General features: G+C 44.5%; 1 protein-coding gene across 1 annotated transcript in view; it reads left to right on the top strand.

Annotated features, from left to right (window-relative positions):
* Nucleotides 1-1024: 1024 nt before the first annotated feature.
* The window catches only part of LOC310771727 (uncharacterized protein), a gene marked incomplete at its 5' end in the record, with an annotated part of 24694 nt that continues 8452 nt past the window's right edge, over nucleotides 1025-17266 (top strand). Inside the window, 3 exons of the mRNA XM_083631933.1 lie at nucleotides 1025-1070; nucleotides 3939-4131; nucleotides 13823-14116. Of these exons, the coding sequence (XP_083488059.1) occupies nucleotides 1025-1070; nucleotides 3939-4131; nucleotides 13823-14116 (533 nt within the window). The remainder of the gene's footprint in view (nucleotides 1071-3938; nucleotides 4132-13822; nucleotides 14117-17266) is intronic.

Genomic DNA, 17266 nt, shown 5'->3' with positions numbered 1-17266 from the left:
TTTCCCTTAGATTGTTTTTGTCAGTTTGAGACTGAGCCAGTGTTGGTGTAGGCCTATCAATTGACTAGTCATGAAATCCATCAAATTCTTTTTGTGTCCGCTAGATGTAGGCTATTTTTTATATATTTGCGAGTTCACTGTCCTTTTGTCCCTATCTTACATGTAATATATATATGCTTTGTATAGGCTATACTTTTTCTATTCATCTGTGTGATATTTGTAGCTATTTAGTGTTATTTGTATTTCTTGTCAAAATAAATTGACAAATAACCTTGGATACAATATACTCCTATGAGTATGCATGGTTCTAGCTGTGAACTTTAACAATGTCTTTGAAGCTTAAAGCAGCAGTGCTGGACTTGTATGATTAATGATTTCTATGAAACCAAACCATCAGTATCAAAATCATATGCCAAATTATTAGGGTCTACAAAAAAACTGAAAAACAAACAGTATCAAAATAAGTCAGAGTCCTCATCCCCTGCAGTGTGTACAAGAGAGAGAGTCATTGTAATATGCTACAGTAATTATTTTTGTAAATACAGGTGAAGTCATCAGCTTTTGTGGCTTATAATCATGGACTGTATGTATGGTCTGTAGAAGTTTTTATTCCATACATTATAATTCAAGACACTTCTAGCAGTAGCTAAGAAAAATACAGTAGGCCCTATACAAAAATAAAACTATAGCCTACAGAAACTAAAAGAAAGAATGAAAGAAATTAACTCAGAAACACTTTCTCCGTTGTGATTTGTGCATGCGCAAGTGGTGGCAACTATTGAACATGCATAGTCCACTCCAGAGCCGTACTCGAGTCCACTGCGTTTCTTGTTTATTGCTTTTACGACAACAACAACTTGCTTTACGTTCCTCCCTTCTCAGAAGACTTTGCTAGACACTTAAGTCCCCTAATGAAATCCCACAATTGCCGTGGCCTGAGTCTGTTATGTTATATGAAGCTGGCTATCTGAGCAACATAATTATGCTAACAATAGAAGCTACACACCATCAAACCTGTTACAGCATGTTACTGGGTTGTCAGAGGAGAGGAGACTTACAACAGGGAGCGCGTGAGGTAAATGCTGGTTTGAAGTTGTGAACAGTGGAGATTAGTCTCATAACTGTGGGCTTTCGTGACAATTCATTCATGACATGAAACTTGTCTCGCTATGCAGCTGCCTGTCACTGGCTTGTCAAACCTACTGCTGTACAGTAGCTGTTTGTCTATTCACTGTCAATGGAGGCAACAGAACTGCAGCTAGGGGCTACTCAATGGAGGAGGCCTCTGCTAGCTGTTAGCTTGTCTATTCACTGTCAATGGAGGAGGCCTCTGCTAGCTGTTAGCTTGTCTATTCACTGTCAATGGAGGAGGCCTCTGCTAGCTGTTAGCTTGTCTATTCACTGTCAATGGAGGCAATAGAACTGCAGCTCGGGGCTACTCAATGGAGGAGGCCTCTGCTAGCTGTTAGCTTGTCTATTCACTGTCAATGGACGACTGTGCTAGCTGTTAGCTTGACTAGTCGGCTTGAACACTTTATGCACGTTAGCTTTTTATCTTTTTTTGTTTTAATTATTAATGCGAGCGTAATCACAGCTCTCGGAGGTGTTTTGCGTTTGGTCCTGTGCAGTGTTGGGGGTAACTCATTACAAAAGTAACATATTACATGTAATATATTACTTTTAGCAGTAACTCAGTAATATAACTTATATTATATTATCAGCGGGATATATGCCACAACACCACGCAGCTCGAGTGCTATATTGCTTTTATAAAACGGTTTCCAAGTATAATAATATAATAATAATAATACTATAAGTCCGACTGGCATGGTATTCTGATAGAGTCAGTTGAAACACTACTGTAAGGCGGGACCGCAAGAACGTGCAGGTGATTTGATTGGATCGTTCTGGAGACTGAAGTTGACATTGGCCAATCCTGGCGCTTGCTGAGAAGCTGAGAGCTTTCTGGAAAGCCCGACACGCAGCTCGAGCGCAGCGCTGCATTCTCAGCGCTTGCTGAAAAGCTGAGTGCTTTCTGCAAAGCCCGACACCAACTAACGTTACGGGGTTAAATGCGGGGTTAAATGCGGGGTTAACAGCCTTTTTTTTGCAAAGAAGACATTAGCCCGCGTCTATTCTTGTACAAAACATAATTTTCTGCAAAGTATTAGTAAAGTTATAAGCGAAGATCGATGCACAAGGATCTGACAGCTGTCTCCGCCATTTGTTTTTTTTTACATTGTCATTTGAGGTAACCAAAGGCTTTTAGTAAGAGAGTTGCCATGGCAACCAATAACCCATGGCCATGGGTTATTGGCCATGGGTTATTGTGTGGGTTACACACACACACACACACACACACACACACACACACACACACACACACACACACACCCCCCTGGTGGCTTTCATCTCCTCCAGCCCCCTATGCAGGATGCCCCATGGAGAGGAGACAACAGACTGTTGTGTGTTTGATCTGTGGGAGTGAAGCAGTGGGGAGGGCCCTGGGAGAGACAAGGTGTTTACAGGGTTTCATCTGATTGGCTGGCTCTGTTACAGAGGTTTACCCATCAAACTCTTTATACAGAGGGGACATGTGGAGGGTTTCTAACTTGCTTTTAAAAGTGTTGATGAGTGTCTATGATCTCTGCAATCAGTCAGTACATTTACATACACTTAAAACATCGAATTATTGCGTTAGTCTAAAACCGGACTTTTGAAATGCATGTTGCATGCTGTAGCCAAGGACTCAACATGGCGCACACACAGACACAGGTAGATGATGCCTCTAGTGCAGTGCTGACCAATTTGGTCAGCTCTGCTTGTTTTTGGATCTGCTTGCCACGTGTGTTCACTCCTGAGATTGCATCCCTGCAAATTGTCATGGCAAATTTTTTACAAAAGATGGACAATAAAGCTGATTTTCAAAGTACCTTGAGGATTTTTCAAGTTGTGAATTAAGTCAAATTTCTCTCTTGATTACAAATGTGGAAAATACAACTGTTTTTAACTGGGTGTTTACTGATTAAATGTTTAAGCTCCCCACAAATTCAGATGCTTTTTTAAATATATATAACCAATTGCAAATTATTACAATTACCAAACAGATCAAAAGTAGATTATTATATTGAAATGTTATTTTAGATTTAGAATGTTAATTTTCTATAAAACACAATACATTTGAATGTAATTCCACAACGTCTATTTTTGGCCCTCGGCCCTCCACCCAGATTGAGTTTTGGCCCTTCATGGGAAAGAATTTGGGCACCCCTGCTCTAGTGTGAGACGCATGCGTCCTCAATGTAAACGATGGCTAGGCTAGTCAGCATAGGAGCTGAGCATCAGAGCTAAGTTACTGTATGTTACAGGCTATGTGATCTCATTTTGATAACTAATGTAATATTTGTTCACTTCCATTCACTGAGCCTCCCCTGAAACTGTTTGGAGCCCCCCTGGGGAGGCCTGCCTCCCACTTATTTAAGACCTTTATGTTTACTCTTGCTTTTAACTGCTACTAAACTACTGCCTCTCTCGGCCTGTAATTTAAAAAAAAGATTCCTGTACATTTCCAACAAATGGACTGTGCATGTAATAATAATACTGAAGAATGCCTTGTAACTTATTTAAAACAGAAATAATGTTTCATGTTTGTTAATTTGAGTATATATTTTAACTAAAACTGTCGGCTGTGTTTTTTATGTGTTTTTTATATGTGCATTGCTTTGCTGCTTGTTTTTTCGATTATTTTTTTGTAAAGCACCTTGAATTGCCTTTGTGTATGAAAGGTGCTATATAAATAAAATTTGACTTGACTTGACTTGACTTTATAAACCTCTTCTCTCCAGAATGTTACCTCTCATCTCCTCTCCTCTCATCTCATCTCCTCTCCTCTCTCATCTCTCCTCTCCTCTTATGTCCTCTCCTCTCTCCTCCCCCAGAGCCTCCCTCTCAGTACAGTCTGTTCACCCTGGTCTCTAACCTGTGGGCTCACCTGTACGTGGCTCTGGAGAAGAACGCCTGGCTGCAGAAACGCATCGAGGAGCTGGAGGAGGAGCACAACTTCCTGCGCTGCCAGCTGGACCACTTCATGGTCAGCATGAGGAGCCAGGAGGGTGAGGCCCACGGACACGCGTCACTCACCCACACTGCACTGACACCAGAGACAGCACTAGAGCCATAATACTAGATATGATTACATTGGAATCAATCCCTGTGGGGGTAATTGGGTTCTTAGAAAAGGATTCAGCAAAAACATACATTAAAAAATAGGGGTGTCTGGGTATTGTAGTGTAGAGGTAAAAGCACTCGCCTAACACCACAGAGACTGGCGTCCAGTTCCCGGCAGCTGTACTTCTGGCTTGGTCAGACGTCCCTACAGACACAATTGGCCGTGTCTGCGGGTGGGAAGCTGGTGGGTTATGAGTCCTGATCGCTGCACTAGTGCCTCCCCTGGTCGATCAGGGCACATGTTCGGGGGGGGAGGGCAACTGTGTGGAATAGTGTCCTGTTAGTGAAACTCCTCGATGTCAGGTGAAAAGAAGCAGCTGGCTTCCTCCAACACATGCACAGTTGCCAGCCGCTTCTTTTCACCTGACAGCGAGGAGGTTCACCGGCAGGACGTAGCACGTGGGAGGATCACACTATTCTCACCAGTTCCATTCTGCCCCAACCAGGCGCCCCAACCGACCAGGGTGCTAGTGCAGCGACCAGGACACAGGCCCTCAATCTTTGCTGCATGTCATCCCCTCTCTCTCTCTGTCTCTCTCTCTCTCCACCTTTCCTGTCTGCCTACTGTCCTATCTATTAAAATGCAAAAAAACAACAAAACAACAACAACAACAATGCCTGCTACAGCCAACAGGCTCGTCAATGCTTTTCCGCGCTGGCAATGGCCCTGGTGAGACAGACACACACACACACACACACACACACACACACACACACACACACACACAACCCGTCATTACGAGATGTATATCTTTGACTCCAAAGTAGAGTTCGGCAATATATCAATATTATTGATATTGTGACATGAGACGATCTTCTTAGATTTTGGATGTCGTAATATCTTGATGTGGCATAAGTGCATTACAGTAAAGTGATGTCATTTTCTGTTCTATTATTTTCCTTTTTTAATACATTTTATTTTGGTTTTTCATTATGTAAAACGTATACAATGACAGTACAAAAGTGTTGTTCACAATACAAGACAAAAAAACGAGTAAATAAGATGATAAAGAGACAAAAATACGTACAAATACATCATCTTCACAGCATTAGATGAGTGAAAATAGAGAGACCATTCACATAGTCATTCAATCCTGTGGGATGTGAGATCTTTTCCAGAGGTATGCAGCTCTTCACCTCTGAGAGCCACATTCACATTGGCAATGGGAGGTCTGACTTCTGTCATACATGTTTTGGCAATGACCAGGAGGATTTCCCTAAGCTTAAAGGAGGACTTACCCCCTAGATATGTATTAGAACAGTGATTTGAAAATACCTATGGAAAAAACCAAGAAATGACATATACTCTTGTCTATACTAGACTCTTTGGCTGTGTTCAAGTCAAGATTTTTTTTCGGAAAACGACGCCATTACAGTTTGCCTACTGCCTCAAAAATAATTTATTTGAGAGGGGCCATATCTTTATAAATATCAACAACTAGCCAACGCTGGTGGCCTGTTTGTGGTTGAAAGTTATATCAATTTGGTAATTCAGTGGCGAACTAGAAATTTAATTATTTTTCTGCATGTATCTCTATGGCAGTGTCTCAAACTACGTTACGAGAGCAAAGTGACGTGGGCTCGTTACAGCAGCACACCACACAATACGACAAACCCCCCGTTCTGGGGTAACACAATGCGAGATTTCTCTACGTCATTCCCTCGTCCAAGTTGCCATATAGTCCCTTTTTCATTTTAGTTTGGGGGCTTTTCGTGATTCTTGTTAAAAGTTGTGCAAAAGTTTTCCTCTCAGCGCAGTGCAGGCTGCGCCTCCTCCCTCCTGCCAGACCCCGGCTGGCGAAACAGCCTGCTGCATGCATGGGGCGCTCTAACCTCACGGAGCAACAAACAAACACAGACAGAAATAGCTGGTGTGCGATTTAGAGAATACAGTCTGAGATTGGGTACAGGATTGAGGGAATCCCGCATCTGTTTGCGAAGGTGCGACTGGACAGGACGCTTTTCACAGACGGGCACAGTAGTCGGAGCGAGGCGAGTGTCTCTCAGGGCTACTCAGGGCAGAGCTGCAGATCTCTCCTCCTCCTCCTCCGCGCATTCAGTCTGTCCAAAATCATTACCGATATAATCTCAGTAGGAGGGATGCAGGGAAATATGATAGTAGCCGATGTGTTTAGAGAAGCTTTGTCACGTTGTCACGTCGTAGTATAGCGTTATATTTTACATGTGCGCTAAACTGCGACCATATTTGTTTGCGGAAATATCAGACTGCTCTCTCTGCTCTCAGAGCACAGAGAGCCCAGCTGCTGCTGCGCGCGCCCCCGGAGCTTGGCGCTAGTGCATGAGGTTTTACAGTACGACTCTCTCCCGCCCGCTCCCGCCTGCCTGGGCTGGAGACAGCTGCTTCCAACTCGGACTGATAATATATACATCATCATTCGAGCTTATCCAGGTAAGATATTAATAAAGTAGTGACACATTCAGCGGGAAACTAACTATAATTAAGACATGTGCCAACTTTGACGACGTTTGGTTCAGTATTTTAAGAGCAAACTTCAATAGGAATAGGCTTGGAGTTCTGAGGAGCCGAAAGGGTACAGGGGGGGTAGGGGAGTAATTATCTTGAAATCCCATAGTCTTTGGGGACAACCTGACGTCAGGTTGTACCAAATCTCCCATTCATTTGAGGAAAAAAAAAAAAAAAAGCAGTGTTCCACCCTTAGAGGGCGCTTATGCCAGTTATGCTGCTGAAAAATGATACAAATGGCAGAATGGCAACAGTTTGGTGTCAAATGTGGAAATTCTGACCAGAATTCTTCACACATCACCCCCAAAGTCATATATATTGGTTAAAAGCTGAAAAAAAGTGTTTTGGGGGTTAGTTACACTTTAAGTTATGTGAAGTTAGTAATCTGGTAATCACACAAGGGGCTCGTTTTGATGTGGATATTAAGTTAAGTTAGTAATCGGGTAATCACATAAGGGGCTCATTTTGATTTGGATATTAAGTTAAGTTAAGTGAAGTTAGTAATCGGGTAATCACATAAGGGGCTTGTTTTGATGTGGATATTAACACATTAAGTGCCATAGACGACCTAACTCGTCTTACATAATCCAGCGCTTGAGTGCCAAGGACGAGCTAACTCGTCTTACATAAACATTTTTTTTTTTTTGACGGTGGGACATCGGTGGGACATCGGTGGGACATCTTTTACATGTTCGAGATAACTATTGGAGCAAGAGAATGTGTATAATCTATTTTACCGACCACTAAGTGGCGACAGAGACAGAGAGAAAGCCACAGCCACGGACCCGTGGACCAAAAGCAGCCGCCTCCCGCGGAAATGGCTTGGCGATTTTACAGTCAGAAACGAAGGAGCCTCATTCTCATACTGTAGGCGGGGACGCTTCGCGCTGCTGCGGTGGGGGGTTCCAGAAATGGACTGGGTGAGCAGCATAAAGCCTAGAGTCGCACGGGGCTTAATCGGGGCTCTCAAACCCAAGAGACAGTGAGACCTATCCACACTCGCTGCCAGGGAGAGGCTGCTCAACTCGCTGGAAACTCCCAGCAGCACAGACGGAGGGAGGAGCCCGGAGACACACACACAGAACGGACAGAGATCCCCTCCCCCCAGAGCCGCGGAGCAACGCGCGAACACACACACACACACACACACACACACACAGACACACGCACACACACACACACACACACACACACACACACACACACACACACACACACACACACACACACACAATACAGTATACAGACTCGCCCAAAGGCACCCACAATCACAGGCAGGTGACTATTCTGCTGAATTTCACAAAACTGCGATTATCTCAGCTTGCTGTCTCATACGCTAAAACCATGCTGTACTCAACGGCTAATATCTACATAACTACTAACTCTGCAAACTAACTCTTTTAGACAGAGAAAGCACACATTCTATTAGTTATTTTTAGATGATTGGTGTTCACGAAGTCTTAACAGAAAACAGATCCTCGGCTGTTGTAAAATGAGCCAGAATCCTCAAAAAAAAACCTGGCACAACTTACCTACAGGTTGAAAAAATGGCTGGCACTCAATGTGTTAAGTTTAGTTTAGTTAAGTTAGTAATCGGGTAATCACATAAGGGGCTCGTTTTGATGTGGATATTAAGTTAAGTTAGTAATCTGGTAATCACATAAGGGGCTCGTTTTGATTTGGATATTAAGTTAAGTTAAGTGAAGTTAGTAATCGGGTAATCACATAAGGGGCTTGTTTTGATGTGGATATTAAGTTTAGTTAAGTTAAGTTAGTAATCGGGTAATCACATAAGGGGGCTTGTTTTGATGTGGATATTAAGTTTAGTTAAGTTAAGTGAAGTTGGTAATCAGGTAATCACATAAGGGGCTCGTTTTGATGTGGATATTAAGTTAAAGTCGAACTGAACCTGTTTGTCACGTGCATAATGAGTCCGTTTCAGACTGAAAACATAGTTTGTCTAAGATGACAAGTTGAGAGGCGGGTCATAGTATCATGTCGATGATTTTATTTGACAATTCTGGGGACTGGATTGGGCTTTGGCCAATCCTGGCGTGTTCCGCCTCCAAATCGAGTGGGATTCAGTAGTTGTGGCGCTCCCCTCGGGAAGAGCCGTTTGACGGGAGGAGTGGAGCTCAGCGAGCCGCAGGCAGCCAGCTGCCTTCGTGTTGCCGAGCGGAGAGTGCAGCACGTCGGCCTGGAATCTCCAAAGTGCGACCCCTGACAACCAAGCTCTCGGATGCGCGCGCCATTATCGCTGCTATAACGATACGCTATCCCTGGAATGCGCGTTTTAACGAGCCAGTTACATTTCTTTGCATTCTTAGAGATTATAGTTTTTGTTTTTTATCCATGTTTCTAACAATTGGCCAAGTTAGTAGTTAGTTTATGGGATAGGAATTCTGCCAGATGACAGGCACTAGGCGCCATTTTCGACTTCATTTGGAAGAGAAAATTATCCAGAAATGAAGATTTGATTGACAGCTGCATGTCGTGATATGATTGGTTGAAATGGGGTAGAAATTTGATAGTATTGGGTGACGTCAGCAAACTGTAAATCACTGTTATCAATGAAATCTTGAAAAACGAACTTTTGATGTGAAAAAGTGTGAAAAACTAAAGAAATTAGATTGTTGTGATTTGTTTTGCATACATTATTAAATAGGTGCACTGCATACCCAGGTATTTGAAGTAAAAGAAAAGAAAAGTCATTCTTGGGTTCAGCTCGACTTTAAGTGAAGTTAGTAATCGGGTAATCACATAAGGGGCTTGTTTTGATGTGGATATTAAGTTAAGTTAAGTGAAGTTAGTAATCGGGTAATCACATAAGGGGCTTGTTTTGATGTGGATATTAAGTTAAGTTAAGTGAAGTTAGTAATCGGGTAATCACATAAGGGGCTCGTTTTGATGTGGATATTAAGTTAAGTTAGTAATCGGCTTATCACATAAGGGGCTCGTTTTGATGCGGATATTAAGTTAAGTTACCGTAAATTCCGGACTATAAGCCGCGGCTTTTTTCCCGTTTTTTGGCCTTTTTTGCCCCCTGCGGCTTATATAACGGTGCGTCTTATCTATGGATTTTTTCCAAAAAAAAAAAAAAATCTCTCTTTTTTTAGCACTCTTTCTAACTATAAATCCACTTCTGTTTTAATTTCCTCTCTTGCCCTCTTTTAACAACATAACATAACATAACATAACACAACACAGGTAAGCAGAAAGAAAAAGACGAAGCAATCACGCCATGAATGAGGAAATGACTCACCTGCTGGAGGCTGGAGATACACGGCTTGGGCTAAACTTTTACTCCGTGAAACACTATCGATTAAGTCCGACATCGCTCAGAGGTTTTAAGCAGCTTGAAAACAAGTTTGAAAACGTGCAGAAGTCCATCCACTCACTCACTAAAGAAACTAAGGCAACCGTGAACAGAGTTTATAATGCGGAAAAGCGCATCCGCGCACTGGAGGACAAAAACAACACAGTGAGTCCGAAAATGGATAAAATGCAAAATCGAAACCCTGCACACGCAGGTTGATGACTTAATCAGCAGGAGTAAAAGAAATAACATTCGCCTGATCAATGTAAAAGAGGAGCTGAGATCGGTGACATGGACGCTTTCGTGGCAAAATCCTGTGTTACATCCTGGACCTGAAGGAAGGCGAGAAACCACCAGAGGTGGACAGGGCACACCGGGCGCCTCGGCCACGTCCAGACCCCGGCCTGCCACCGAGGGCCATCTTCATCTGCCTACTCCGCTGGCCCGACCGTCAACTCATCCTCCAGGCTGCGGGGAAGAAGCCCCTCACCTGGGAGGGTACGCGCTTTTTCGTCCGGGCAGGACCTCTCCGCGTTGGTGCAACAGAAACGCGCAACATACAACAGCATCATCGAGTCAATGGATATCGCTTTGGCGTACTGTACCCAGCGAGACTCGTCATAACCAGACCGGACTATCTTTAGCACTCTTTCTAACTATAAATCCACTTCTGTTTTAATTTCCTCTCTTGCCCTCTTTTCACCACACCGCGGACACTGTGTGCCCAGCGGCGGAACAAGAGCTCAAAGTGAAACTGCCGAATATCTTTTGAGTTGGACTGGTCAATAGTACTGTGAGTAACTAAAATAAAAAATAAAAAAACGGAATTCTCTCTTCTTTAGCACTCTTTCTAACTATAAATCCACTTCTGTTTTAATTTCCTCTCTTGCCCTCTTTTCACCACACCGCGGACACTGTGTGCACTGTAAAAAAAACAAAAAATACCACAATGTGTGATTTTGTCTGGGGATTAGTGACCTGACTTTTGTTTTGTTGAAATGTTAATAAATGGGAGCTTCCCCAAACAGCGATCTCTTTCCCGACATTCCTCTCTGTGCACGAACCCTTTCATATGGTAATTAAACATCAAAACACCCGCGGCTTATAGACCGGTGCGGCTTATAGAAGAAAAAAATAGTCACCTTTGAAGGTGCGGCTTATAGACCGGTGCGTCTTATAGTCCGGAATTTACGGTAGTAATCGGCTAATCACATAAGGGGCTCGTTTTGATGTGGATATTAAGTTAAGTTAAGTTAGTAATCGGCTAATCACATAAGGGGCTCGTTTTGATGTGGATATTAAGTTAAGTTAAGTTAGTAAATAGTAATCGGCTAATCACATAAGGGGCTCGTTCTGATGTGGATATTGGTGATCACAGAAGGAAAAATAAATACGCATATCCAGAACGCCGTTGTTTTTCTCCCAGGGGCAGAATCTTTGGTTACAAATATACCAAATATTTTAAATATAATACAGTGGTTCTCAAATATTTTCACGTCAAGGACCCCTAAACTGACCCAAATTAGACCACTGACCCCCATTTGATATGATTTTGTCCCAGGGTCCCCCATCTGATATGATTTTAGCTTTAAGATGATTTACTGTATTGCAGAAAGTGCATGAAACCCATGACCAAAATATTCATGCCTTCTGTGTGTGTGTGTGTGTGTGTGTGTGTGTGTGTGTGTGTGTGTGTGTGTGTGGGTGTGTGTGTGGGTGTGTGTGTGTGTGTGCGCGCGCGGATCGAATATTCCTCATAGGCTTAATTGATATATAGCAGGCCTCACTGTGCTCGTCGACATGAGTGCACTGAAGCAACAAGACCACCTTGGTTTTGACCACACACCAAAACATATGTGACAATATGTTTCTGCTGGAACAGTTTTGTGGGGATGGTATGTCTGGATGTTGTTGTTGATGATGTCTCTTAGTCAGTCTGCTGTTTTCCTCCATCTAGATTGTACCATAGATACATCAGTTAGGACCTTTACACATCGAGAGTGTTTTTTTTTTCCGTGCGATTAATTCGCACGTCAATAATATTTTCAGAATCAGTCAATGCAACCGTGCATACCAACGGCGAAGTTTCGCTGAGCGTTTATTTTCTCGGACCAAGGTCGATTTTTCAGAAATTCGCCTCCGACATGTACACGTCTGTTGCTGTGATTGACAGATGGGTCAATATTCGCATCGCAGTTTCGTGCTGTATATTCGCAGCGCTCTCGGTGTGTTAACAGCCTTACGTCTGCTGTTTCCCTCCACGTGTAGATTAGATTGTGCCATAGATACATCTGTATATTTCCCATAAGCCACCAGTGACGTGTTGCAGTGCGGCCGAGATAAGGCAGAACTCGTACCTCCAGCTGTGAAGCGTGTAGTGCAGTCTAGCATGGCACGCTGCGTGGGTGGCTATCTCTCTGTCATCTGTGTGTGTGTGTGTGTGTGTGTGCGTGCGTGTGGGTGTGTGTGCGCGCGTGTGTGTGTGTGTGTGTGTGTGTGCGTGTGGGTGTGTGTGTGTGTGTGTGCGTGTGGGTGTGTGTGTGCGTGTGTGCGCGCGCACACGCGTGCGATTGGTTCCTGATTGTTAGCGGCCTCGCTAGAGACGGCCAGTAGCTCGTCAAGAAGCGAATGTGTTTTTCATCGAAAAGATGGATTTTGGTTTCGCTCTCATTCTCCTCATTCCTGGACATTATCTTGTTTTCCAGAAAGTCCTGGAGATGTTTTCCATTAGATTGCGTATTGGTTATTGGAACATCCGTGACCATCCCATTCTTATATAACGTCAATTCCCTCTGTTCTTCTTTTGTTCCTCTCTCCTCCACGTATGGTTTCTTCCTCCCCCTATCCTCCTCACACATTTCTATTCTACTCTGTTATTTTCTATTCTATTCTATTCTATTCTACTCTGTTATTTTCTATTCTATTCTATTCTATTCTACTCTGTTATTTTCTATTCTATTCTACTCTGTTATTTTCTATTCTATTCTATTCTATTCTACTCTGTTATTTTCTATTCTATTCTATTCTACTCTGTTATTTTCTATTCTATTCTACTCTGTTATTTTCTATTCTATTCTATTCTATTCTATTCTACTCTGTTATTTTCTATTCTATTCTATTCTACTCTGTTATTTTCTATTCTATTCTGTTATTTTCTATTCTATTCTATTCTATTCTACTCTGTTATTTTCTATTCTATTCTATTCTACTCCACTTCATCTGCAAATAGAGAGGCAAAGTGACCGCCTACTTCCTGCTTCAGCACTGTATCAGAGATTTTCATCCGCCATTTATTTTCCCATACACATTTCCTAAAATGCGTATAAAAATAGTTTTACTGGTTCAAACCAAACGGTACAGATATATTTAGAAACAGGAGAGATCGCATAACCTTTCACTGGGACCAAATCGTTAAAAAAATGCGGGTTTAAAGAACATATTTTTTCGATGTTGTTTTTTTAAGTTTTGGTCCAAGTGAAATGTTCTATGGTCTCTCCCGATTATAGCGTTAGCTGAACCGTTTGGTTCGACCAAGTAAAACTATTTTATAAGCATTTTACGAAATGTCTATGGGAAAATAAATGGCGGATGAAAATCTCTGGTACAGTGCTGAAGCAGGAAGTGATGTTCCACTTTGCCTTTCTATGCCATGACATGCATTTGAGCTAACACTAAAAGACAATTTATCATTTTATATACTTTTTGCAATTGACCTCAGCCAATGTGGAGTTCTATTCTATTCTATTTAATCTTCAGGTATGACCAAAGCTCTTTTCCTCTTCTCCATCCTCCAGAAGATCGTCGTCCAGACCCGCCTCCCCGCAGGCAGAGGGTCTCCCCTGGGGCGAGGACCGGGGCCACGACGAGTCTCCGCCCCTGGAGCCGTTCCTCCACGAGCTCCCCCACCACGAGGAGGAGCAGGGGCGCCCCCTGGAGGAGGAGCCGCTGCCCCACATGCTGCTGCCGGCGGACAGCCTGGTGCTGCTGGAGAAGGCCGAGAGGAGGATGATGAAGAAGAAGAGGAGGAACAAGCAGAAGAAACAGCGGCACCGGCATTTCAACGACCTGTGGGTCCGCATCGAGGAGAGGTAAGAGGGGGACAGATGATGACCACCAGTGTTGGGCAAGTTAACTGCAAATGTGTAATTAGTTACAGTTACTAGTTATTTGTCTCAAAAAGTAATTTAATTACTTTAGAAATGACTGCATAATAAAAGTCATTATTTACTAGGGAAAGTAACAGTTGCGTTACTTTTAAAAGTCTCCTTCGATTGCCTTATTAATGCACAGATTATTGTAGTGTTGCTGTGGCACAGTGTGGGACAAGACATACTGTCAAAGTTTATCATGGTACCTGCATGAGATACTTGAACATTTGCTTACTGGGGAGGCTTATCCACCTTATTTCTAGCTGCCATGATGCCTGATGGGTGCTTCTTCCTCTTCTGGTGTAATAGACTGTTTTACAGTCTATGGTTTTAACTTGACAAAAAAAACGTCTATGAGGATTTTACAGCAGAGCCATTCTGCTCTACAGCCGTGTCGTTCGGGTGCTGGGATAACGTAATGCATTGTGGGTAGTCGGCTACTGTGGCTAATGCTAGCGGCTAGCGTAATAGTTACTTTACATGGCAGTAAAACGCCACTGAATGACCAAATTGATTTAACTTTTAACCAATTCGAGTAACACTGTTTCCATACGGACCCCCAGCGTTGGTTAGTTGTTTATAACATGACTATATTTATAACTTTTATAACGTACTCCAGCTTCCGGTTTATAATTTCGGGTCTGCAGCCAAAGAGTATAACAAAGGAAATGGCAAGCTGCAACAATAAGTCACGTTAAACCGGACCTTGTACCCACAATTATTTTTTTACAGTGGGGCATTCAAAGATAAGGTGGATAGACTATACGGCTCAACAAGTACCAAGTACCAACTCTTTTGATGAGGATTTTCCGAAACGTCTGTGGGAAAACGAATGGGGAATGAAATGTCTAGGTCCCATGCCTGAACCAGGAAGATGGCGTGACTTTGTTACAGACTCAAACTGACACTGCCTGGTGTTGTGCTGCAGGCTAAGACAGCCAGCATATCACATCTCACCCTACTCGTCATGCCGTCCGCACACACAGCAACACACAGGCTGTAGGACCCAGCTGGCTGCAGCCTGCAACACACAGGCTTTAGGGCCCAGCTGGCTGCAGCCTGCAACACACAGCAACACACAGGCTTTAGGGCCCAGCTGGCTGCAGCCTGCACACACAGCAACACACAGGCTTTAGGGCCCAGCTGGCTGCAGCCTGCAACACACAGGCTTTAGGGCCCAGCTGGCTGCAGCCTGCAACACACAGGCTTTAGGGCCCAGCTGGCTGCAGCCTGCAACACACAGGCTTTAGGGCCCAGATGGCTGCAGCCTGCAACACACACAGGCTTTAGGACCCAGCTGGCTGCAGCCTGCAACACACACAGGCTGTAGGACCCAGCTGGCTGCAGCCTGCAACACACAGGCTTTAGGGCCCAGCTGGCTGCAGCCTGCAACACACAGGCTTTAGGGCCCAGCTGGCTGCAGCCTGCAACACACACAGCAACACACAGGCTGTAGGACCCAGCTGGCTGCAGCCTGCAACACACACAGGCTTTAGGGCCCAGCTGGCTGCAGCCTGCAACACACACAGCAACACACAGGCTGTAGGACCCAGCTGGCTGCAGCCTGCAACACACACAGGCTTTAGGGCCCAGCTGGCTGCAGCCTGCAACACACACAGGCTGTAGGGCCCAGCTGGCTGCAGCCTGCACACAGCAGCACACACAGGCTGTAGGACCCAGCTGGCTGCAGCCTGCACACAGCAACGCACATGCTGTAGGACCCAGCTGGCTGCAGCCTGCACACAGCAACACACAGGCTGTAGGACCCAGCTGGCTGCAGCCTGCACACAGCAACACACATGCTGTAGGACCCAGCTGGCTGCAGCCTGCACACAGCAACACACAGGCTGTAGGACCCAGCTGGCTGCAGCCTGCACACAGCAACACACATGCTGTAGGGCCCAAACGGGCTGTAGGACCCAGCTGGCTGCAGCCAGCTGCTATGAGTGTCTTGGATGTGAGAACAGCAGCTGGGAAATCCTGTGAGCATCCGGTTTGGGTTTGGGCCTCCCAGTAGCTCCGGGCAGGGACTAACCGGCTGGCAAAGCAAGCTCACCTTTCAGGCACCTGCTCTCAAGGTGATGTGGTCTGCTGTGCTGAAACCTGCTGTGCTGAAACTGCTCTCTTTTAGTGGGGCAGTTAAGCATAACAATTGTGCATTCTGTGAGAAAAGCGTATCATTTGGTACACCTACAGCCAAAGGCATTCCAAAAAAGTATTAGATATGAGGCGGGGGGTGGGGGTTGTGGATGTTTTTTGCGGCCACAGACTGGCAGCCTATGGAAAGTGTAACTGACACAGACTGGCAGCCTATGGAAAGTGTAACTGACACAGACTGGCAGCCTATGGAAAGTGTAACTGACACAGACTGGCAGCCTATGGAAAGTGTAACTGCAATAAATGTGTGTAGACTAGTCTGATCTGGATGATCTTCTTGTCAATACCTGATGAAGCCTCCTGCGTGTTTCGTGTTGGAATAAAACACGGGAGGAGGAACATTATACCTTTTTTACATCAGAAGTCCCACTAGTACACGTGTTTTTGTTACCCAGGAAAGCAGCAGGGGGCAACAGCAGCAGCAGCAGCCTTTTAAACTTTTATATCACACTCTCAACCCACGTTTCTCCACGGCTGCAGGCTGTCTCTTCCCCCTCCCTTTTCCCTTCTCTCACGGCTGCCCTAGGTGCAGTAGTGTCAGGTCAGCTAAAACAAAATGGAAACTTCCGGATAAAAATGTCAAACTAATGTCATTTAAACAAGTAAATAGCCTGACTGATGCACGTTGGAAGAGAAAAAGGTGTTTCAACAAACGAAGCAGAAGGGAGGTACGGTGGTGCAGTGGTAAGCACTATCGCCTCACAGCTCGAAGGTCGTGGGTTCGATTCCCACCTGGACCGATGTGAACACTGAAGGAATGCGTGCCCGTCCGCATGTCCTCGAGTGCCCACCGCCCGGGTGGGGTCGGCAAAAATGGCCTTTCTGTGTGGAGTTTGTATGTTCTCCCCGTGCCTCCCGGGGGTCTCCTTCATATAGGAACCCCCTTCACAAAAACATGCAACATCCTGGTTGCTTATATGGTTCCTCCTCTGG

This window comes from Poromitra crassiceps (genome assembly GCF_964638095.1).
Source record: "Poromitra crassiceps genome assembly, chromosome: 2".
NCBI lineage: Eukaryota > Metazoa > Chordata > Actinopteri > Beryciformes > Melamphaidae > Poromitra > Poromitra crassiceps.
Note: the sequence above shows the minus strand (reverse complement) of the source record. Positions and strands in the feature narration are given on the sequence as shown.